Genomic DNA, 25820 nt, shown 5'->3' on the forward strand with positions numbered 1-25820 from the left:
AGGTGAGGTTGGGGACTCACTGCTGCAAAACACAGCTGCTGCTTCTGCTCTTGCTGGTGTCTTTGCAGAACAGAATAGTTCTTCTGGCTCACCAAGCACCTGGCACAGGACCACAAGAGTTTGATGGCACTGCATTTGTCAGGGGGAAGAAGTTCAGTGCTATTTGTGTGCTCACTTGGCTCATTGCAAAATAAGAGGGGATTTTGCTGTTGGCATTGGAGAACTTAGAGTTGTGGGAATGTTACCCTGGGTTTTGCTTGGAGTGGAATAGTCCTATTTTAATCATGAAAGGCATGTTCTTGACTTTCACTGCTTTTTAATGGTTGCAGATAGAAATAATGTTTGGGTTTGTAACCTGATTTCCACAAAAAACCAAACCAAAACAAAAGATACAAACTAACAACCAGCTCTATGAAGAAATTGAACAAATACGTTTACACTAGTATAGAAAATTTGGATAAACTTTAGTATTTTGGTTTTATAACATATTTATACTCGTGTTAATGTAATGAAAGTACATCTTGTTGTCTTCTGGTGATTTATACTATACTCCTTAGACATTTCTTTTTTGAAAGCAGATGTCTGCTTTCTGTGGATCTGACTTCCAGGAGTTATACTAAACAAGATTAAGAAATCAGTATGGGAATGTGCCTGGTATAATGAACTTAACTACTCGACCCCCTGCTTTTTCATTCAATTTCTCTTGAATAACTACTTACATTTCCTTTGTCAAGTTACAATTTCAAAATTAAATACCAACTGTTTATAAAAAAATCCATTTATTTTCAAGAGGTTTCATGGATCACATGACCCAGGTTCATAAGTTCCTCCTTGACAGTTTTATTAATACTGTTCTAAATTTGCAAATATGAACAGCTGGAAAAGTTATCCGAGGGAGGCTGTTTATCTGATGGCTTTTTTCAGGTTCACAGGAGGTATGAGGTGGGCTTGAGCTCAATTTGCAGTCTGTTAAGTCCAGTGTGGTTTCTGAAGTCACAGGTTTTGCACGCAGGGACATCCCCACAGTCTGGGCACCTTATGACTGGTAAAGCTTTGTTTTCATGGGAGGGAAAAGAACATTAAAAAGCCATTCAGAGGAGTAAAACAAAGGTCTACCTAACCCTGTAATTTTTAATTTATTTTTTTTTAACAATGGTCTTTAGTGGATGCCTAGGAAAGACATGACAGTGGGGCAGGCAAAAGTAGTGACTTTCCACATCTGTACTCCAACTTCTGATCCCTCTCTGGCTTGATCATGAGTCAGAGGTCCTGCCTTCTTGTTTAAGACTGTATCCTTGTGTTTGTTGGCTGAGTAGTGCTTGCATGAAAACTAATTTCTGACAAGCAGCTACTTAGTTAATCGTGCAATAAAAGTCATTACACAGTGAAGCAGTTTAAAACATGTTGCTCTTCTGAATTTATTCTAAAAGATACAATGGTTTCCAGCATTAACTGCAGTGTTTTTGTTGGGTTTTGCTCTGGTTTCCCTAGATGTCTCTTCTATTCCTTCCTCACATGTATTAAAAAAGGGAAAAACTTAGTCAGTCTCTATCCTCCATAATATTATCCTCATTTCCTTGAAATTATTTGTTGTATTTTCTTAAAAGCTGTTTGAATTTGGAACTACTTTGAAGTCTCTGTGTAAAGTTACTCACTGGGCTCATGTTTTAAAAATTCCTCAAGAGGCAGTGCTTGAATAATTGCAGTTGCAAACTTTGATTTTTCACTCCTTAATAGGATTTCAGAAATACTTTTTTTTTTTTTTTTGGTTGAGTAATGTGAGATGAACCCGAGTGCAAAGGACTTTAGGCATCTACAAGTGACATTGTGTGATGCTGAGTCTCTTTTTAACTGCTCATTGTAACTTTTCAGATAAATATCTTTCTCCAAATACCTCAATTTTTGTTAATTCTGCCTTAAGCATAAGATTTTAGCCCAGTTCTGTTATTTAGTTTTGAGTAATTCCCAAGTTGATGTCTTTATTTCTACATTTACATACCAAAATTTTATCTGTGGATTAGTTACTCCCCTTCAAACTGTGATTACTTATGACTTCTGCATAGCAGTATTGTTTTTCTTGTTCAGTTGTTGTTTTCAACATTTTGCCTTTTTCCATTTAAGAGATTCTTCCAAAGCTGACTCTGATACATGTTTTATTGTTGTGTGTTTTTAGCATAAACCAAAATTGTTTGCTATAATTTTTTTTTGGAGGAAAGTTTTCTTAGTAGCAGATAGTATTAACTAGAGGGAGAAAAGAAAATCTAAATGAGGGAGAGAATGTTGTATGAGAGAGAGAATGTTTACATAATTTTTAATAATGTGGTAGTAACCATTGCATTACACAGCAATCAATGCCAATTGATTCATTAAACTTTTAGTCTTCGTTCATTGTATAAATTTTCAGCCTTCCTTTCACCTCTTTAAAGAAGGTAATGTTTGTTTCATAGACCTACTACGTTTCTGCAATACATTTTAAGAACTATTTGAACATATGGCTCTTTGTCATTGTTCTCTTGTTACCATAATCGTACTTTTCCCTTTAACTCTTACCTCTTGGCTTGTTTAGAGTTTCACCACAGCTCCTGTGAAGTCTGTAGTATTTTCATTAGCTTCTTGCTTGTGTAATACCAGGCTCTGAGGGATTTTTGGTCTGTTATGTTGTTATTCATGTGCCCAAGTCCATCAAGATCATACAGTTCAGGAAAATGGTATTTGAGAGAGGAGCACTGCTCTGCTTCATTTTATATTTAAAAAATCAGGGGAATTTGGAGGGTAGTTTGGATGTGCTACCTAAATTTAAGCACCTCCGTGAGTATCGTCGTGGCAGTGTAAGCATGTGCTTGAAGTTAAGCACAAATATATGAGTGTTGCCTTATCTTGGTCAGGGTGTTCTCAGCTAGGATCAAGTTCCTGCTTACAAATATGCAGCATAACGTCAGCTCAGTCCTGGAGAGAAGAGAATTTATTATTTAGATCGTAGTTGACATAAATGAAAAAACAAAACTACTGCCTTGACAGTTTGGCATTTGTGTTTTGTGAGATAGTGCATAGTTAAGTGAAATTTAGAGACTGCTCAGTGACTAGGTTGAACAGAACTTCATTACTGTTTTCTCTTAAATAAGATTATAAAATTTTGCAATAAATTATTACTAATTTGACATAAATGGAGTGTTTCTCCATTTCTTGAAAAGTTTCTGTTCATGACTGTGCCACTTCTTTAAGGATTATATTTGTGTCTATATATGTATATATTTATATACATGTAAAAAATTCTCTCTGAAACTGTATATACTGGATGCAGTATATACTATATTCAATTCCTGTACACCAATAATATGTTTTAAAAGCTATTATTTCATCTGCAATCACAAATACAAAATTCAGTTAGAATGTTATAGTATACAGTGAAAACAGGATTACTATGGAAATAAGGCAGACTATCTGTGTTTAGATTCAAATTATGAATGACTGCAAACAGAAAAAATATGGAGTAGCTGAACTTTAATGTGGTTATAGTAAGCTGTGTTGTACGTGTCAGAAGAAATCATTGTTTATACCTCTGTTACTAAAATTCAGGAATATTATGCTGTTTTCTCCATGATTCAAACTATAAAACAACATTTTTATTTTTCCTTTTTTTTCACAGCACTTGCTACTAGCAATAAAGTTTATCATGGCATTTGTAATTCCTGATAAACCAAGAGATATCCAGATGAAACTCGCCAAATTGGAATTTGAATCTTTAGAGGCTCTCAAACAAAAGGTAAGAGCATTTCAGATGCAGTTTCATTTTCTCTTAATCCATCATTACTTAAAAAGTGGGGCAGAGAGCTTTGACATATTTGTCTGTCCTTTCAACCCACCAATATATGCAAATCCACACCAGAAAAACGATGTGCCCTTTCAGACAGCTTGAAATTCCTGGTGTGACTGGTAATGTAACACCTTATAATGTCTGTTGTCCTTGTGTGTGCAAACATACTTTGTTTATATTATCACTTTTAAAGGACATTGGGCTCTGTGAAACCTCATTTCATCCCCTGGAGGTGTTATTACAACACCAGAATTTCTTTCGTTTCTGAAATACCATCACAAGTAAACAGTTAACTTGGCTCTAGTATTAATCAGAAATTGTAAACAGTCTGAACATGTTTGAAATAATTGTGTTGAGAAGTGTATACATGTGAGGAAATGGTAATGTTGTTTTATTTTACTGTCCATACAGTATTCTCATTTTATTGTGTAAAAAAGTGTATTTTACAATATACTTAACAAACATTCCAAAGCAATTTAGGAAAATAAGAAACCAGATTGTTTTACTGAAAATTTCTGTTTTAACCAATAATTCTGTAGGGTCAGTGGTGGAGATCACAAGAGAAGAAGAATTGCATGGGATTGGCTTCAGTAGGATACAGAGATATTACAGAGCTGGTTTTTCAGTGGTGGCATTCTTTAGGAGTTTCTGACTGTACAATGCTCGATGGGATTTCTAAGCTATTTTACATATCAGAAAACAAACTAAGAATAAAAACTCCAGCATTGAGCTGCAGAGACTGGTTTCTCTATTTGTTGTTATTTCAGATATTTTCACTCCTCAGATGGTGGTTTTACATGAACATGTTCTTTGTGTGTTTGACATGCAAATATATAAACTCCTCTGTACTATTTATTATGTGAAATAGAAGGTTATTATTGTTAATACTAATTATAATTATTGTATTTCACACAATTATTATTGTGTGAAATTGAAGGTTACTTTTTAAAGCATCTACTGTAGCTGCATGTGACAAAATGATCTCTTCATTCTGAACAACCTGAGTCTATAAACAATACACTGCTTTTTGTAGTTAAAATCCCACAGTTTTGTGTGATACTAGAACATCACTATTGAGGTCGGTGCTGTCTTTCTTAATCAGCCATAACAAACAAAATCCAAATTACAGTCGTATCTAATTCCTGATAGTTTTGTTTTGCTTTTCTCTAGTGGGTCGATGTGAAGTTACCAGGAACTGGCCAGGGATCTCATGGGGTTTTTAGATGATATTAAAAGGAACAGGACTGCATTTCTATTTCAGCTGTTCTTTCTCTGTTTTTGTTTTGTAGACAGGCAAAACTAGGTCACCCACTGGAATGTTAAGGTCAAGTGAATATAGTCACCTTTGGTCACAATGTTCCAGCTGGAATATATACAGAGTCTCTTTCAATATGAGTGTTCATGTCAGCAGTTAGGTCTACATCTCCTGTCCTAGCATCTGTGCATTCCTGCAATAATATATGCCTGATGCCCAGTTTTTCAAGGTTGCTTCATTAATTCAGTAGCAAAAAGTTAGTCTGAATTTCAGCAAAAACCAGAAGCCTGGCCTAATTCTCACCTATACTTTCAGGCTTCCTAAAGGATCTAGGAAGAGTATTGGCTGAGTTTCAAGTGTCTTGATAAGTAGTTTAAACACAAGTATATGCCATCACCTTTTTAGATTTCCTCTGATTGATACTGTGCTATGTATGCCACAGACATGTAGATATTTGGGCTTTTTTCCTTGTTCTTTAGTGTTTTTTGAGTGAAAAATGTCTGCATTTGAAAGTAGTACATTGATACCAAAACATTTCATTCAGAAGCACATTTTCTATTTCTTCCTCTTGTTACTGAGAATCAGTATGGTAATTTGTGCTGTATATCTTACTTTCAAGCAAAAAATAAAACCAACAAAATCCCCCAAAACATGTATTTAAAACAACAGGAATAAATATCTGGGGTAAATATGTTGTGGGATCAAATGTTATGGAGCAACTGGTTTGTATACTTTTGTGCAAGTATGAATTACATTCCTTTCTTGATGCTATCCAGACATGCATTCCATTGTGTTTTGCCATATAATCTTTTGGAGTACTGCTGTTTTGGGATATATCTATTAGAAGGATGTTAGCAATGCCACACTGTAAACCTCTGAGATGCCAAAACAGATTATTAGGCTCTATATACAGTGCATGGAGAGAAGATCTCCTAATACAGCTGACTTGAACAGTTGTATTGATTATGCTTGGGATCCTTAACTTTAGGGAGTACTTTTACATTTTCATTAATGCTAAGCTAATTGCTTTTTAACCTGGTGCAGTGGGACTGTAACTATTCTGTTTTCAAATCCATTGTTAGACTTGAGTGTCTGTTTGAAAAGGATTTTAGAGACTAGAGTGTCTCAGCTCTTTAATAAAGATGAACAGTCATAATTAGAGCTTGTTAAAAAAAACCTTCTATGAAGGGTGAAAAATGCCATTAAAAAAATGGAAGTCATTTTATATTGTAATGTCAGTCTTGCTTTGAAGTTCTCAAACTTTAGGAAAGGTTTTTAGAAACTCCTGAAATGTTTCTTTGAAACATTTCTTTACATAGTTTGTGTTAGGACTGTTGTAAAGGGATAGACTATTGAATGGGTTGAATAATGTGATTTATTTTGAGAAATACTTTGTTATGATACAGTTCTAATATGATAACAAAGTTTGTTAATGTAACTCAAGACAAAGTATGTTCATCTTTCTGAATCCAGATTGGGGGATGTGCTACAGCTGTAGATTTTGCTTCAAATTTCCCTGGTATGTAAAGATAGAGGAGGCTGGTCAGCCTTTATTTTTGGGGGAAGCTGGGCCAGAAAATAAATTAATGTGAACTTTATTGTAGAAGACTAAAGAGATTATGGATCAAGGTTCTTGGGAGGAGCAGAAGCGACTCCTTTCACACTCCCTAAAGTATTGTCAGGTTCTTTGTTGCCTGGAAGGAAGCCTGGATAATGGGCATCTGGAAGTGGGTATTGCCAGGGTGATGAGCCCTTTTCTGGTGAGCATCAGGATCCTTCCTGGGGAAGTAGCCCCTTGGTAAAGTGGAGTGAGGTGCCTGAGACTCTCTTTGCATCTTTGCAGAACTCTGCTCTGGTGCCTGTACTTGCTACAAGCACAGAAGCACGCCATGCTCTTTGGTCTAGTTCCTATTTTAGGGAAGCCTAAGTATAGACGTGCCTGCAGGCAGCATGGGAGCAGTCAGTTAATTCTCCAGTGGTTCAGGAATTACCACTGCCTACATTGTACATGGAAATAATGATGTCAAACTTGTGTGAGGTCACTATCTAGTGTTTTCAGGGCAGTGACAGTAAAAGTTTCACTAATAAATACTTCAGCTTCTGGATAGATCAAAGCTTAATGAACAGACAAAAAGCCCTTGTGATTGGAGTGGGTCAGCCATATATCCTTATAAAAGGTCTAAATTCCAGAAACACAAGACAACCACAGATGAAACAGCATAATTTTCATTTTATGGACTAGATTACAGTCATGTTTTCAGGTAGTAGGAGATCTCCCCAGTATTACCTTCTTCCAACTGAGGCAAACATCAAATATATACCTTTTTTTCTGCACTGAAACTAGACCCAGGCAAAAGATCTCCCAACTGGAAAAAATAGTTATTCATGCAATTATTTTCTGATCATGAAGTACAGATAGTGTCAACTTCAAGATAATGTATAGCTAGTAGATATTTTTCAAGGAAGGATAGTGTGTTAACACTGATTGACATTGATGGGGAATGCCTATCTTTTCACAAAGTGCAACTATTTACACAGCATCAATACCAGGTCTGAAAACACAAGCTCATTGATATGAAAATGCTTGTTTTTATTGTGGTACTTTTGCATTAAAACATCTGAATTACATAAATTGGGTAAAGATATTTTTCCTTATGTCATCTCCTGCACCTGAGTCTCTGAGCAAGATGAGCTAGCCCTGATGGCAACAGTAGAGAAATACATTTTCATTCAAGAATTGGCTTTTTCAGAGTAACTGTAGAGGACAAAAACTGTCCTTAAGCTGGAGCAGAAATGCAGATATGGAGGATTTTTTGCTTTGTGCATCCCTTCCCAGTTTCATCCCCATCCCTTACCTCCAAGGGAACCTAATCTATAAATATCCTGTCATCCCTGTGCTCTTGACTCCTTCCTTAGTGTTCTAGTATCTTTTAACAGGAATGCCTTTTCCTTCTGATATGTGAAGCCTTTCAGTGCTTCCTCTGAAGAAGCGAGTCCATCTGGTAGGTATCTGGTGTCCATCTGTAAATATTCCACCAGAAAGCGACTCCAGACAGATAACAGGCTCATGAGTAAAGGGCCCAGTGAGCTGAGTGACAGCTGTCACCCTTCCTCAACTGGCAGTAATGAAAAGGGTCAGGCTTAGTGAACACCAGCCATGAAAAGATGCCTCCTTTATCCTCCCTGGTGTATTTCTGTTCAGAGAGTGATAAAGCAATGCAGTTAAGACCTTTTGCTCTTTCATACACTATCTCCCTCGGCAGTTGTACTATCCATATGCCATTGCTTAATGGCAATGATGTAGTCTGGATATCCATAAACAATTGCTTCAGTTGCTTTAGAGTAATGTCAGGTGTTTGTAAGTCAGTACTGTTCCTTGCTAATGATTTCCAACAGAATATCAAGTTTTTTAAGCAACAGTAGGTGCAATATTCACTAGAATTTCTCCAGCAATGTCAGCCTTTTCCTGAAAATGGGTCTTGTGCCTCAGTTCCCTCTCAAGGAAGTGCAGGAAATTAGGAATGCTGTGACTGATCTCTGCATCATCATCATCACTGGCCAGAGGCTTCTTCCAAACATGACAGTGTGTTGACAAGCTTCTTTTTGAAAAGGATAGTGAGACAATGACAGAAAGAAAAAGGTGTCTGTTCACCTAGGTGCAGTCACGTGGAAAGTTTAAACCCTTCGTCCCTGCCTCTGCAGGTAATTTGGTGTGTGAAAGTTGCTGTTCTCACAGTGAAAACCTTCTGATTAAAGTAATTTCAGTGCCTTATCATTGCAATTCGCTACACTGCAGCAGCTTTAATAATGGCAAAGCTTTCTGGTTTCTGACTGCAACTGCTGAACCTTGCCATTTCCCCTGGGAATAGTACCCACTAGCACTAATCACATCCTTTCCAGAAGGAATACACTGTGCTGGCCTGTTAGAGTGTGTAGCCTCTCTGAGAACAGCTTTCTTTTGCTCAGATCAAAACAGAAGTATTGCTAACTTAAGGGTCTTCTGTACTGTGTGACATTTGTGCATTCTCCTTGCACCTCTTCAAGCTGTTTTTGTTGCAGAGATTTTCTGTGTGCTAGCATGTCATGTGTCTCAAAATATGACTGTGGAGGTGATGGGCCAAGAGCTGCTTGACGTATCAGTGAGCCTCAGAAAGGACCCTTCTCTTTTTGTGGGGAAGGAAGAGAGCAGGATCTTTGTTTTTAACTGTCTTAACATCGGAAAAGCGTAAGTCATTAGTTCGTAACATCTTGTTTATTTGTCATGCAAAATGGGAACTGAAGACAGTTTTTTGTGAGTCTGAAGCAAACTGCGTGGCTTTCTGTCTTATTTGATGCTGTAATGACCAGAATTTAGAGGGACTTGTAGTTTGAGGACTGCCCTCAAAACTGCCCCCTCTGAAGCTCATTCATTGCTTGCTGGCAGTGCTGAACAAACACAAGGCTGCAGTCAGACGGGAGGAAGGGCAAGTAGCTGGCATGAAGAGATTTCATTCAAATAATCTAAGATTTGCAAAACAGCCTGTAGGAAAGACTGAAGAAACTTGAGCTCAGATATTGAATTTAGGTTAAAACAGAATGTGAGTAAGTAAACCACTTGTTTTATGTTTTGACACCACCCTCCCACCAAAAAATTCTTGAAAATAGCATTGTTTCTAAAGAAAAAAAAAAATTTAAAAGCTTCATTTCTTTCTGAGGAAATATGCAGCTGCACTTTTTTTTCATAGGCTCTACAGGTTCGTGTAATCAGATATAACTCACAGCTGATATTAAAATACAACCATTGCTAATCATTGTTGGTTGCTGTAGGTTTTTTTAAGAGGGCAAACCTGTTACTTCAACTTCACAAATTCAATTTTTTTTCATGTTGAATAGGAAGAACACTTTCAGACATGTCAATATAACATTTGCATATGTTTGGTAGCAGCAGGATATAATGCAAGTAAGATTCATTATATTTTCGTAACAGTTTTTTTAAGCATAGAAAGACTTGCACCCAGTCATAGAACAGACTGTGCTCAAACATAGTTTTGGCAGGGTATTTTAAACATTAATTCCTTTAGTCCTGGAGCTTGCTTGAGAGTATGTTAATGAAAATTTCTTTCAATAGAAAAGTGTTAGCAAAGCAAAAATAAATTGTGCTCTTTGAAGAAAAGAAGAGTAAAAAATTTGGGAAGGAGATTTATGTGTCTCCATTTGCTACTTTTCATCTGAAGGTGAGATGACAAGTCTGTCTGGTTTGCAATAAATTAAACATTTAACTGTGGGACCCTTGAGAGCTAACAGTATAAATATAAACTTTTTAATAGGCATAATGAGATGGTAGATGATACTTTTGCGTGCTCTTAATGGGAACAGAAACAAATAATGCACCAACTTTTCAGCAGGTGTAACTTTCCTTTTCAGCCAACTCTGTGGCCGTTGCTAGGGGTAAAATTGTGCATCCCATTATGTTTCCATAACAGTTGAGTCTCTCTGGAAAGATAACCCATTTTACCTTTTTTTGAAATCCTGACCTAGAGCCTGGTGGTGAAATGAACATCAGTCAGTTCAGTACTCTCTTTTTTCCTGATATCTCAGGTCTCTGACAAGATGTGATCTCAACAAGGAAACCTGGAGTAAGGGGATAGGATAAAAACTAGGTTAAAATGGTTCTTACTGTAAGACTGCTGTAGCTGCATGAGGCTTTCATAGTTTCAGAACCCAGTGGGGATCCCAATTATGTGTGTACTAGTTTGAATGCAAGGCAAGAGGCAATTCCACTTCCCATACAAATGAGGGTAAAGTGCACAGTGAGATTTGATCTCAAGAACTCTGGTAACAGCCTCTTACAGGGCATTCATGTGTCTGTAGTTACAGACTTCTAAATGTGTTTGTACCTGTTACAGAGAAGGTGAAGAACTAGAGTGAGAAGTAAAAATTAAATCTCTTCTCATGTTAAAATTCCTTCAAAAGAAAAGAATCCTGCCTGGTTACGCTTACCATGCTTTGATAATGGGATTGTCTTTGTAGAACTGAATAGAATTTGATGATAAAAAATACAGTATTTGTTGCAAGCAGCTGTGGACTCCTCCACACCTATTGCATTTTAAATATCCTTTTCCCTATGCCACCTCAAAAAATCCCAGTTGGAAACAATGTACTTTAAGAGGAAATGCTAGTTTATGTGAAATAATTAAACTTGACTCTGGAAAACTTTCTCTGTGAGCAGGAAGACAATAAGTAGGATACATCTCAACTTTCGGAGATGACGATTTCAGGCAATTTTAGATGTTTAACTATTACTGATTAATACCACTACCACCCTTCCTCCCAAGAATATCTCTGTCATCCTGTCTGCAGGAAGAGCTCTTTCTGACATGTAAGTGGTGACTAAAGAGCAGGAACCCACAGAACTCCTGAAAAAGAGGAAAAAATTTAAAGTGGGTTCATGTCTGCATGGTGATGACACTTGTACCACGACTGAGTCTTTGCACATGCTGCACACCTGATTATGTTGATTCTAAGAACAAGTCTTCACTAGGATATGTTGCCTACACAGGCACTGGGCTTTTCTTCATTTTTGATTTTGATAAAATCTCTATGCCTCCTGGTGCCGCCTTGAATACTCACACTTCCTGTGATATGAGAAATAGCACTCTGATATATATTTGCTGTTTCAGTAAAACCAGTGGCAAATAGTCAAGTTCTTGCCATATTGATTAACTTCTATAACAAAATGCGATGTTAATTGCTTGTCTGGATAGCATAAAAAAGAAAAATAAGTTGTTAATGTGTGTACATTTTGTTTAAATTCAGTAGTGTGTATAAACTGTGTTATATATACATAACTGTAGCACATGCTTTTGGTGTGTTAGAGTAGTCCTTGTGCAAATGTTTTTCACACTTTAATCACCGAGAACTTTGTAAAGGTGGTTTCATGGACTGCTGCCTCTGCTTTCAAATAAGCAGCTGCTTTCAAATATGTAATTCTGTACCTTCTTCCAGCACCTAAAGAGCTGATATAGTTGAAAATGCATTGAGAGAGTGATTTTAAAAAGGTAAAAATCAATACTTGTCTCTGTTTTGTATTATTTTCTGTATTTTTCAATCTATGGTGTTGACCTGAACCTGTAAGTTAGAGGCATTATTTTAATGGGCAGCCCACAGGTTATTTTATAATCACAGATATGTACAGGCAAACCAGGTATAAACAGTGTCACCAGTGTATATAAATACAGAACATTTTCACTTCGTTCACAAGAGACAGCAAAATCCCTTGGTACAGTCAAGGACTGTGTTGCAAAGTAAGAGAGCAGAAGCTACTGACACTTTGATCTGTCCCTTACTGAATCCCTCCTCAGCACCATCTTTCCTTATACTTCTGCTACAGCTATGGCTTGAGCTTTAATCTTGTCAGGGATCTCTTCCACAGAGACCACTCCTTTGCCTGCACAGAGTGAACGCTATCCTGCATGGCTTGGATTCCTGTCACACAAGCAGTGACAATTTGTGCTGTACATCTCCTGACTACGGCTCTGTATCAGTAATATCCACTAAGACAATTTTTTTTTTCCTACAAAGTTGTCTTAAAGCATTAACTTTCCTCTCCCTCACCCTCTCATCTGTTTGGAGTTCAGGATGGATGGAATGGTTGCTCTTCCTTCTCCAAAACTAGGCAAAGACTGCACTGCAGAAGACAGAAGATTTCTGTCTTTGAATGCCTCTGTCTCTTGAGATGTTTGTCTGGGGACACCTGCCTGGCAGGTAGTGCAAATGATTGACTCTTAGTGAAATTACCATTCCCTAGGAGTCATTGAGTTCCCAACATATGGCAACATTTGAATTTTGGCTTGGGGGTTTTCTGCCACTCATAATTTCCTAGAACAAATTAACAACTTATATTTCATTTGTAGTCTTGTAATTTATGCATATTATTTGGCAACCCAGTTTTGTCTACTTGTCCTTTTTGCTGCTTCTCAAAATTTGTAATAATTTGAACGTAGTCAAATTTGTGCTGAGGAAAACCTTCCAAGTGAACAGACGGATATGAAACAGCTCAGTCCAACAAAGGTGGTTTTATTTGTTTTAACTCCATTGTATTTGAAGGCTTCTGCAAACTCTGCATATGCTCATCCATGTCAGCTGAAAAATAATTATGTGTGATGGTATCTCTGTTGTATCAGAATAGACACCACCCACTTGTTCATAGATGATGAGCAATTATGTGTTCTGTGTGAGCACCTGTTTTCTAAGACTTGCTGTATCCATGATATAAGGAATTTTGCTATAATGTCTTAAATAATTTGTCCCTTTATCAGTAACCAGACTGCCACCTAGGCTGTATTTAAACATGTTCTTTAAGAGTTTGTGATTTCACAGAATTATAGACTGGTGTAGTTTTGAAGGGTCAGCTAGAAGTCATCCAGCCCACATCCCCATGTTGAGCTAATTGGTATAACTGAAGGTCCTTGTGGACAAGGAAAGGTCATACTTTTAAAATAAACACTTCTTACAGCGTGACATTTTTTCAGAGAGGTTTTTGGAGTTTTCTCCTATTTGCTTTGGATGATTAAAGTAAAATCCATCTTTTTTCTTTCTGGGACACTTTGAACTGTACGAGAAATTTGCTTTGTGAAAACGTGCCATGCTTGTGTCACAACAAAAAAAAACCAACCTCTGTCACTAGTAGAGACGTAAGCACACTAACACCAAGTTGAATATATATGTGTGGCAGAACAGCGCCAGCAAAGTTTAGTGTATGGGTTTCAAAGATGTGAGGAAAGTAATATTTTCACTAATGATTGTGTAACTGTGGTGGAGATACACTGTTCAGTGGTGGACACTGCTTGATTGAAATAAAACTGGTAAATGATGAGAAACTGCAGAAAATGTGATCCCTTAGCAGGGCATGACAGGATGTCCTGTGTCTGAGGAAGATGCAGAAGGTCTGTGCATGAAGGGGAGGGGAAATGGAGAGTCCCTTTTTCTCCCTGTGCCACCTCAGGCAACAAAACCAGGACCCTCTGTTGAGTCACTTCACTAGAAGCAGATGTGAGGTATCAACCAGAAAGAAGTTCTAACTTGCTTCTTTCTTAATTTCCTGCAACCAACTAGCTTCCTTACAAGGAGATTGGTAGCACTTGTATTATCAAAGGAACTTGGCTTTGGCATTTCTTAATGGGCCTATATGATTAGGGAATCAGAAAGGAGCTGTGATGGCATACAAGAATGGAGGACATGATGATAAGAAAGTCTGCAGAGATTAAGCTCTGATACTTTTTCAGCTAATGCACATTTAAGATGGGTGTGAGAAGTCTCTGTCTACCACAGGGACATTTATAAGCCTTTGTTCCAGTATCAGCAGTTCTTTTTAATACATGTACAGGTGATTCTCATAAATAATGTGACAGCCTGAACTAGCAGTTTGTTGCCTTTGCTGCCATAATACAGGGGGGATTATTTAGGGACAATTTATTTAGCCTGTCAAGAAAAGGGTGAGGGAGTAGTTATGTAAGTTATGTAGGTGTGTATTGGCTAGTGCGTGGAAGTGTAGTGGAAGACATTTTGACTACTTGGTGCAAATGTCATGTGGCCCAGTGTCTGAAATTGGACATTACATAAAGGAGGCATGATTTTGTATTTGTGAAAATAGGTGGATGTTGGTCCAGACTAGAAAACAAACATATCAGGGACAAAAAGAACTTTTATCAAAGATAGTATGCCATCTTTACCAGCATCCACAAACAAATGTCTAGAAAAGAGCAGGAAAATGTGGCAACTAGGTGATGTGTTTCTTCCTAAAACTCTCCCAATTTCCAGTAATTTCTAGATCTTGATTTTATTAAGACAGATGCAGTATCTTTGTATTTAGTAATCTTCAGTAATGCTTTCTTCCATGGTAGCATTATGTTCCCTTTTGAACCATTTTTGGCTTTAGGGTCTACAGTATCCTTCAGCAAGCAGTGCCACAACTCATTATTCTTGGTGCCAAGGATATAGGATTATTATTTGCAGATGTTTTAATATATTTCAGTTGAGTTTGGTGGGAAAAAGTCTTTAGTTTTTATATATGAGAAGAGGTATTTGGCCAAATTGTCATGGAGGTCCTTTTGCCTTCTGTAATACGTGGTTTTGAGTTTCTGTAACTTTATTTTATGGGCTTTGTGGAAAATATGATGGTCTGATTTACTTTCAGCTTGTTAATGATGCTTGCAAATTTGCTTTAAGATAATTAGTATAATCAAATCACATGCTTCAGGGCTTTAGCTGACTCCTTTTTTCCTCTGTGTATAGATGGTCAAATGATGTGCATTGGTACAAATAGTCCTCTTTCTTGGAGGCCAGGTTAACATTTTGCTAATGTTAAAATATTTCAATGAAAATGAAAGCCAGACAGATTACCAAATTTGGGAAAATTCCTGTTGGCAAGATTCCTGTAGTTTCTTTTCTTCCACGCGATTATAGTACCTGAATTGATTCACCTAATCTGTTTCTTGCCACCAGAATGGGGATATTAGATGCTAAGGGTACTTTCCTGTTCATTTTTCATGGAAAATTACTTCATCTGCCAAAACATGAAAGGTCTTGAACACTGCCAGTTTGGTAGCTGTCATTAGACAATATATTGCTTCTTGGTTGACTCATGGCCTGTTGTGTTTTTGAAGTATGCTCAACAGTTACACCACAGCATAACAGTGCCATGATATTGTTTATTTTCTTAAAATAGCTAAGGTCATTTCTGTCACTTAGGACTGGAACAATTAAAAGTCCAGTCTTTCAAATTTTGTTAACTTTATGGAAGAAGACAATACTGCACTGATGAGGAATAGGTATGTATTCATGAATATATTGGGTTATTTACATGTGTGACTCTTCTATAAAGTTGTATTGTACATCTGAAATTTTAATTTAATTATAAATTAAACATTTCATTAGTAATCAGCTTTCTTATGAGAGGCACTTATGTGCAGAAGGATGTAGAATTTTTTTCATGCAAGGAGTACTTAAAAATACAGAGGTTGAATCTTTCTGTTGGGAATCTCCTGTACTTCTAGGGGGACATTTTGCTTAGGGAGTGCTGGCCAGCACCTCCATAATGTGTAGCTGAATTCCAGCAGCACCTGCTGTCTGCCTACCACGTGAGTTGCATCTTTCCTTTGTAACTACTGATTTACAGTATTTATTTTCCTAAAGGCATCTTTATAGTCACAATAAGCAGGTTTTGAAAAGTTCAGCTGACTATAGGCAACTGCTTTCCCTGGAGGATATGCATTTAAAAGTTACTGTCTTTCTGCTTAGGTACTGTGTGTGCTTAATATTTTCCAGCAAACATTGATCACACTGGGTAGCTTTGAGGGCAAAACTGTTGCACTAAGATAAACATTTGAGAGTCTCCTTTAATGCCCAAAGCCTCTTAGCTTTTTTAGGTCAAATTATCTTGTATCCTCTGACTGTGTTTCTAAGCTTGCTACTGCTAAATGCTACTTCTAAAATTCAGATTCTGCATTCCATTTTTGTTGACAAGGTTAAAGAGCGGGTATCTCACAATTAAGGTCCCAACTTCAATGGCAAGAAAACCAGACCACTTCTACTTCCTTAGAGCTGGCACTTAAGAAGTAAGGTAGTTGTTTCATACTTGCAATAGCATCTCTGCTTTTTGTATTTTGCCAATGTCATTATAATACTGGTGCAAAATGAGGCTGTTAGGCTGCAACAGTGTGCTAGGAGTTAAACTTTTTGTTGACTGAGAATGTAGCAGTTCATTATTTATACCTAGAATTTCTTTATTTCTTTGTTTCTGTGACTTTATTTCACAAATGTTGTTTTCTGCAAGCTATAAATTACTATAAACAAACATGTAAAAAAATGCATTATGTATCATGTAACTATGCTAGAAAAGGCAAATAGAGGTAATTGTCTTAAAAATGCCTTGTTATTTGCATTGATATCAGCAGAGATCTCAGATATCAGTTGGTAAGAACTATTTTTTCACAGGATATGTTCAAAAATTGTAACTTTGTTAAATACTTGATTTAAATACTACTTAACCACACAACAAATTTTCTTTCCCTTCCTCCTCAGTGAATGCCCTTGGTTAATATTTGCCATCCACTTAGCTAGAGATTAAATTACTGGGGACTGAGGAAAAAAAAAGCACTTGTAAAAACACAGGTTTCTCCTGCTGTGAAACCGTGGCTGTAGTGTGCAAAATGTGATTTTTCTAAAGTTGGGTTTACTGGCAGGGGATATATGTGAAAATGTCCAAAAAGCAGAGACCTCATCTGTTCCTGCTGGTAGCTAGCATGATGCCATTAGTGTCTGCAACTGGGGAGCTTGGCAGGTGGGGGAAGTGAGGGAGGATTGTTAGGAGTTCTTTGAAATATCTCCTTGAGAGCCGGATAGTGAGAGAGTTAGAGAGGGAGAGCTGTCAGATAGTCAAATATCTGGAAGTTGGTTTGGCTGTTGCAGTATATGAAAGTTATGTAAGGTGTGTGAGCATATTACATAAGAGCTCCCCTATGCTCCAGGTCACCGGCTGCTCTTCCAAAACTCACTGCCACCCGCCTGAAACCAGCCTGGAAACACGCAGCACACTTGGAAAATGGGCATCTCTGTTATTTCTGCAGCAGTGGCAGCATGGTTGCATAAGACACACATATTACAATATTCAAAAGTAATAAAATTATTTGTAAGAAGAAGAGAATAGAGTGTCCATGAGAAATTAATTTTTTTTTAACTGAGTATCAGTATGAAAGAGTAAATCACATACAGCAACTTGTATTGCAGTGGAACATGTTTCAATACCATGAAGTGGTGGGGAGTTTTTAGGCCCAGCAGGAAGGGCCTGCTCTTTATATGCAGTCTGAATAAGCATTTCTTTGCATTTGCAAAAAAGAATTGCAGCTCAGCAATTTTTGCTAGTTATTTTGTTATTGCTGGTAAAATCTGCAGATTTAACTTCACTTCTCCTACAAATAGAAGCATGGATATTTCTCATGGAGTAATATCTGCTGAGACTTCTTTAATCCATTGCAGTTTAAGATCAAGATCAAAAGGTGCTTGATGATGAACCTTTTCCACCCTCTGCAGCACATTTTAATGGTTGCAGTAAGAGCTCCATTCTTCATGCTTCGGTCAGATAGCTACAGCTCCTTCCTGACAGCGTGACAGATTTAATTTATATTACAGGTTAAATGGTTGAAATCACTGTAGTAACTGTAACAGATAACAGATCAGAACTCTATAAGATATTCTTTTCTTAAGTTATTGGGAAATTGAATTCAGCTTTGCAAAGGATTATTCTTTTTCATCCTTCAGTCTCCTCTCAAAAACTCGCTTGGAGGCAAGAAAGACGGCACAATGCCTTCGTGCAGATGGCATGGAGTGTTTGCAAGGAGCGTCTTCTCATCCAGATGTTGTGGAGCACAGATCATGTGTCTAGAGCCAAATGCTGACAGAGTGCTGTAATGGTCACTGTTCAAACAAAACAGGAGCAGTGTTAGTTTCACTCTGTCCAGAAACAGTTTGCTTTGGTTGTGGGATAGTCACCATTAAGATGAAGCCTCTGTACCTGACTGACATTGAGCTAAACTGAACACATTTTTTATTAGAGACTGCTAATACATGAGTCCAGCCTATAGCCCAGTTACCTTTTCTGCCTGATGGTGCTTCTCCAAACTAGAGTTGGGTTCTGTGTTCATACCCAGCACTGCTGCCCCTGGTGTGTTACAGTGCAATTTACTGCCAGAGTGAGGGGCAGTTCAGCTGTATGTCAGACCTTCCCCCCCAGCCTCCTGCAGAAAGCTTTCTGCTATTTCAGTCTCTTGGCTGGTGCTACAGTAATCTCAGCTTTCCGTGAACTCTACAAAGAGACATTTGGCAGAAGTTACTGTGGCCTGTTTTCCTTCTTCAGTGCCATGAAACACATTTTGTCACCTCACAGTTGCTGGGATCTCAGTGTCTAGTTTGTGAATAAGTGCTTCTTGCATTTTTAGTGCTAACTGAGTTTCATCTCTTTTCCTTGAGGAAGTTCTCTGTCCTTATTTCCCATGTCTAGGAGGATTGCCCCATGAAGCCATATTGCAGTTCCTGTTCTGTTTAAGTAGAACATTTCGCACAAACATCCTGTCCACTTACAAGTCACTAGTCACTGGGAGCAAGATCTCCGCAGGCAGTTTTTATGTAATGAAATTATATAATACAGTTATTTACATGTGGAGGTCAGTATGTATATGCAGTATGTATAGCCTGTGTTCATCATGCTGCACTGTATTTTTTTGCCATAGCAGAGTTTGTCTTACTGGTTTCTTATCTATAAAGAAATTGGGAGCTGGTTGTTTCTTCTCCAGTTGGGATTTCAGGACTGGCTGTCCACAACAATCATGGGCATCAAGTGTATTAGCAGCAAATCCATACAATAGAACTTAAAGAACCAGCTAAGGTAAAATAGTCGGTTTTTAGCATTAATTCTTTAGGTAAACAAGGGACAAACAAGTTAGCTGATTGCTCTTGCAACAAGTTAATTCTGTACATCAATCTGCAGCTGGATGGTTACCCTTATCTGACAAAGTGTCCCTGAGTATGAAATAAATGCGGTTTACAGAATTGTTTGGTATAAAAATAGTCTCCTCCCCTTCCTCTGTCAAATTTATTCTCTCAAATTTTATACCTGCTTTTTGTATTTTGTTCATTCTGTTTTGTTCCAAAAGGGTTTTTGTTTTGGTGTGTAGACTCTTCTAATCTTCCCAGTTTCACATTTCTCTGTTTTACTTATCTTAGTATTTCTTGTCTCCATGGGAGAGATTGTTAGGTTGTCATGCAGTGAGTTTCCTGAACCTGATTTCATAACTACACTCCTTGCTTCATTGCAGTTCACCCTGGACTCTAATCAGCTGTTAGGCATTTTAAAGTCCCTGTATATCGAGTATTTTGTAAACATCATTTATTTACCACTATGAGTGTTCCACAGCTCTACACAAAGTGACAATGGAATTAATCCAGGAAAAGAAACAAGCTGAAAAAAGTCATTTAAGTACCCATGGCAGCCTTGCTCTGCTAGGCAGTTTGTTTACATTGATTTTTATAAGGACACCAACAAAGAACTACGGAAGAAAAGAATCTATTCTGAATTGTTCAGTTCACTCATCAAAATATTCAGTATTTGAACAATATTTCCCAGCCTCTCAAATAGATTAAATGGCATTTAATTTACCCTCATTATGCACACATTTTTGTTACAACACTCAAAATACTCAGTTCTTGAAGGCCTTCATTTCAGTGATAACAGAATGTGATGGTTTCCAAAGAAAGCCTGGTGCAAAAAAAGCTGAATACTGAAAACTGAAATTGAAAGTTGAGGAAGGTGGAGGAGTGACAGGAAAGTTGCACATGGCACATTTAGAAGATCTTGTTCTTTCATTTGCTTTTTAGCTTTGCATTGATACCAAAATCAAGCAATTTCTTTGTCTTCACAGTAGAAAAAAAAATGAGCTATTCCAGCCCTCATTATCATGTTGAAATGTATGTTAAGTGTGAGTTCTCTTATTCTATTAGAAGTACATTTTTGTTTTCCTAATACACTAACTCCTGTGTATATACACACGTGTTTGTACACCTGCATTGTCCTCTAAGTCTGTACCTAGCCATATACCCTTACAGCTGTCTTTTGGTAATACTGAATCAACTTGTCCATGGCAGTTTTTAAATGCTGAATCATTCAGTAGCTGCTTTGTTTAAATTTTATTTATTACTTCAGGGGTTTTTTAAGGTTTGGGGATTTTTTTTTTCCTTCTTTTGGTATATGTGCTGCCTATGGCCCCTATACTGCATATGCTTATGTGAAAATATATTTTTTTCTGTATGAACTGTTTCTTCTCTTGTAAAATGACTTCCATTTTCATCAGTCTTTTAGATAGGGGTTCTGCAGTTTGATTAGAAAGGCAAGGCTACTCAAGAGAAATTTTTAGATATATTAAGTCCTGGAATACTGAAAAAGAGGGTGGTTGAATTTCACTAGCAGGAATGGAAAATGCAGATATAAGATGGGCAAGTGAGTGATTCTTTTACAGCTGAGTGGAAACAATAGTTTCTGCAAAGGGAATTGATGAATGAATGCTCTGGGGATGTGCTTTGTAACTTTCTGACAGTGGGAGATAATAGAAGTTAGGCGGCCCTTTGCATGTGAGGAAGAAAAAAAAATTTTTAGCAGCATTTAACCCCTATAGCTGATTGGAGGTATTTATGTAGCGCTGGCATTTTACTATCATAGCTAGGACTACTAAATTACCTGCACTGAATATTATACATACTGGGAAAAATTGCTTTAGATATGCTAGTCTCCTCCATATTTTGAAGAAAACAGAGAAGGAGGTTCCTCAGAAGAAGAGGAATCTCACTCTGAGTTATGAGCAATCTATGAAGGAACCTACCCCCTCTGTTAACTGTTCGTGGAGCACCTTGGGACAAGTCGTCTTCAGGGTGAAATGTCAGTATTTTCATGGGTAGAAACCAGTTAAGAACTTGGCTTGTAATTTAAATCCTGTTTGAAAATTGAATGTTTATATGTTGACCAAGTAAAGGACAAAATTAGGTATGTCATGATTTACTTGAGGGTGAATAATGGGGCCCATTTATACAGGACTGAATTTGAGCTTCAGAAAATATGAGTGTCATTCCCTATCAGAGGTCCTGCTTGATAGTATCTCTTCCTGTCCTTTTTTTGTGCTTCATTTAAACAAAGTGGCTTCACTGAAATGATGAATGGAATGTCTTTTTAAATGTTAGTCCTCATTTTTACAAATACTTTATCTAAACGTAGATACATAGAAAAAAAAAGAATGTATCCATAGAAGTAGAGCATTGGGTGGTTTTTTTGCTTGTTATCTTGTTGGTTTGTTGTTGTTTGTTTTTTTTAATAAATATCCTAGATCAGTTTAAAGAACACAAGGACCAAATTATACATTGATTGTTTATGCCTGAAGGTTTTTGCATTTTTACTTTCAGGTTTGTTTCCTCCATTATCATAATCGCCCTCTTATGCAGAGGGACAGTATACAATTGAGTTTCCTGGCCGGTGTTATGCAAGAATATCCTCATTTCCCAAGGACAGTACAAAATAAATAAATAAATATACGCTGTTGTCAGGGAGCAGCATTGTAGACCATTTCTGTTCTGATCTTAAAAACTTTTGCACCTGCACTGTCTATAAAATTAGCAGTTGGAAATTTGACTTCAAATTGACTGAATCCATTGAAATGAACACACTAGAGCAGTCTTTGTTTCCAAGGCAACAGTCAGCTCTGTTCCTAAGGATTCAAAAGGTGTTTAAATGACAAGGTTGCCTTCAGAACACATCTTACTAAATTTAAATTTTACATTCATTCAGAATATCTGGAAATATAAAACTTTCCTAATGTGAAGTACAGCTCTCATTATGTCTTTGCTCAGTCATAAAAAGAACTCACTCCTACAAAATATATTCCCTTCCCAATACTATACTCTAAATATGTTACAGGTCATGCTGCATTTCCAATTTCTCACTGTAACTATTATGGGAGACAAGTAGTGATATCTATAGCTAAGTTTAGATAATACTTTCTATTACATTAAACTACAATATTAGAACTATAGCAAAAATAGGTTCTAGAGAACATGGTAAAAAAACCTAATCAGGTATTTTGGCAGTTCTAATCAGATCTAATGAAGAGCTCTTAGCTCCTCCAGGAGAACACGTTCGTGATAAATGACTAATAAGTGCCTGATCATAGTTCTCTGAACTGTTCTTTATACATTAAAAGTGATTTTTCAGGGTACTTTTTCTGAATGCTTATGGAGAGCTTTTCCATACCTGTGTGGCCTCATGAATGAACAATGATACTGAGGGAGAAGCCTGCTAGAAAGGAATTACTTTTTGGCAAAGCCATGAGAAGAGGTAAGTTCTCTGTGTCAGAATGGGGCAAGTGGATGCAGAATAGATGACAAACTTCCACAAGTCAGAAGAATTTAGTTTCATGTGAAGGAGCAGTAGGCTGAAGAGAATGGTGAAAATTTAAAGGCACAGATCAGAAAGATAATTTTAACTGTGACATTTGTGGTTGGGGTTTTTTTTGTTTTTTTTTTTTAATGAAAGAGAGGGAGGGAAGAGTGCCTCAGATTCAGCTGACATGGGGACAGAGAAATTTGGTGTTGGGATAGGTTCATATCTGTGAATGATTCTTTGCTCTCTGGTTACATATTTTCTTTCATGAATTGCAAATTCAAGTTCTTACCACATTTTGTAGATTTGTCTAGCTTGTTTGTGAAGAGGAGCTTTGGAAAATAATGATCTTGAGGCAGTAGTATTGGGGAGAAGTAATTTACTCCATCATGTAAGTACTTCTGCAAATCCTTTGAGACAATTTTCAAATTAGGATTTCTAATTCCTTGGAAATACGTCAACTTGAAATTGTAACACATTTAATTCTATTTATACAGGAAAGATTTGTTTTGGAGGTTTGTTAATCAACAGATATGCTTCTGGGAGAGGTATCATTATACTGCTTTGCAAAGCCTCAACTGTTTTCTAAAATACAGGTATTAAAACCTGTGTAGCTTTCCTGTAGAGTTTAAATGGTGAAACGTACAAATCTGTTTCACTTCATTGCTTTTAAAAAGAGTCAAGAAACATGAAAGTCTTTATCTGAAATAATCAGTCCAACTCCATTAGGTTTGAGAGCCTCTTACTTTCAAGCTCAGAGGGATTTTTTTTTTGTGATGTTTGAATGCTTAAAATGCCTAATGTTTTTGAAGACCTTCTACAACTTATAACAGCATTAATTATCAGTACCAAAGTGAGAACTGAAGGTTTGTCAATGATACAATGATTGTAAAATGGGACTGAAGTGAGAAGTAGTAAATTGAAGGGAACTTAGCAAACCACAGCTTTGTTCCTTGAGCTCCATATTTTTATTCCACCCAAATGTTCTTAGCTCAATCTAAGTCACAGGATGTTCAGTGAGTGAGGTTGCTCTACCTAAATTTTCACTGTTTAATGGCAAGGTAAATACTTATATTTCTCTGCTTAGAACCTAACTGCTGTTCCTTGATTTACATCATGTTTATTATTCAGGATACTCAGTTCCCGCACACACAGTACAGAGTACAAAATAAGTGATGTAGATTCAGATTGTCTCATTTGCAAATAAATGGTAGCTCTACGTAAGTCTTGGATCTTCAAAATCGTAATTACACTCACTACTTTTTTGTTTTTCTTCTTGCCTGCCTAATGTATTCCTACTTGTAAAGAAGATAGGGTTTTTCAGAAATAATGTATGATAATGTAATCAAAGCCAAAGTGAGATTTTCAGAAATGCTGATAGATTAAGTGTCTAATTTCCACTGTCTATCACTACAAATAATGTGTGGCCTTTAGAAATCTTTTGAAAAGTTCACCTTTCATTCATTGCAGTTGTCAGATACAAAACTGAATCAAAGCCATAATCTTCAATCTCAAGTAGCTCTCATCAGACTGGCTAAGATTACTTTTTGGGTGTGCATTCTCCAGAACAGTTTGTGCAGTCCAGGTGTTACTCATAACTGCAAACAACTGGAAAGCTCTTCATTTAATCTAGCAGGTGAAATACTTCATCTTGAGCATTGCTGGGCTGCAGAGAAGAGTTTTCAGTAGCCTCAGAAGATAAAATACGTAATTTCCTCTTTCCTAAGAGTAACTGGCTGGCTCTTCTCTCTTGAAATCATTTATAAATGTGCTTGCACTCTAGATCTTGTTTTACTCCAAGTTTCTTCTGTTTTTGTATATTGTACAGTGTGTTTGGATGCAATGTAAGGAAATCAGTAAACAAATCGCTTTTGTCCTGGGAGGAAAAATTTCATAGTAATTTAGATTCTGATGAAGCAGGTAGAGGTTAACACAGTCTTCTAAAACTCATTCTATAAGACACTTGCTTTCATTGAGCTGTCTGGTGCTCATGAGGTGTTGCATTTGCTGAAAAATATGGTTTCATATATATATAAAAATAGGAAGACATAATTATTTATTGAGGTATGTCATCATTTGAATTTACTGTAAGTTCAAAATACCGTGAAATGCACAACAAAGACGATAATGCTCACGTGCGTGGCAGACTTTCTGCTGTCCATTTACATACCAGACTGTAAATCCTGTAGTATCTTTTTATGCTTTTACGTGTCTCAGAAATTTCAAAGTTTCATAGTAAAAAGGCTTTACAGTACTTCTAAATATAAATAAGCTTAAAAATAAATCCTGCAAAAGTGCAACATTCCATTTAATAAAATGCCCATTTTTATAAATGCCCTGAAATGAGTGGGTGAAAAATAGTGTGACACATCATGTGGGCTTAATCTGTTTCATATAAATTTGCTGTGAAAGCTCTAGTTCAATATAGATAATGTGCAATCTGTTCTAAACATCCAGTTGTACAATAAGGGTAATTTGTGGGAGACAGTTATGGATCTCAAGAGCCCTTTCATCATGCAGAGTATTGAATTAATCTCCTCCTAAATGCTCATTCAGAAAGTGCCAGAAGACTGCTCTGTTTGGTTGCCATGGCAGATATTATTCTCCTGGCTCCTTTGAGAGCTACGTTTCTATAAACTATGAGTGTTTTCAAGTTTATCAAAGCAGTAAGTTGTAGTTATTCTGATTTTTGTTGCAATTGGCAGTTTCATTCTGTCATGCTTGCATTAATTTTATTATTTTAAAATGTTATAAAATTTCTTTTTACCTGCTTGCTCTCTCAAATAGAATAATAACTT

At 36.9% G+C, this 25820-nt stretch overlaps 1 protein-coding gene across 3 annotated transcripts in view; it reads left to right on the top strand.

Annotated features, from left to right (window-relative positions):
• ANO10 (anoctamin 10) overlaps positions 1 to 25820 on the top strand; it is a 121544-nt gene that overhangs the window by 76462 nt on the left and 19262 nt on the right. For all 3 annotated transcript variants that reach the window (XM_041407922.1, XM_041407924.1, XM_041407923.1), the window contains exon 12: positions 3647 to 3763. In XM_041407922.1, coding sequence (XP_041263856.1) covers positions 3647 to 3763 — 117 coding nt within the window. The remainder of the gene's footprint in view (positions 1 to 3646; positions 3764 to 25820) is intronic.

This window comes from Onychostruthus taczanowskii, unplaced genomic scaffold, assembly GCF_017590055.1.
Source record: "Onychostruthus taczanowskii isolate IOZ18803 unplaced genomic scaffold, ASM1759005v1 scaffold28, whole genome shotgun sequence".
In the NCBI taxonomy this organism is placed as follows: Eukaryota; Metazoa; Chordata; class Aves; order Passeriformes; family Passeridae; genus Onychostruthus; species Onychostruthus taczanowskii.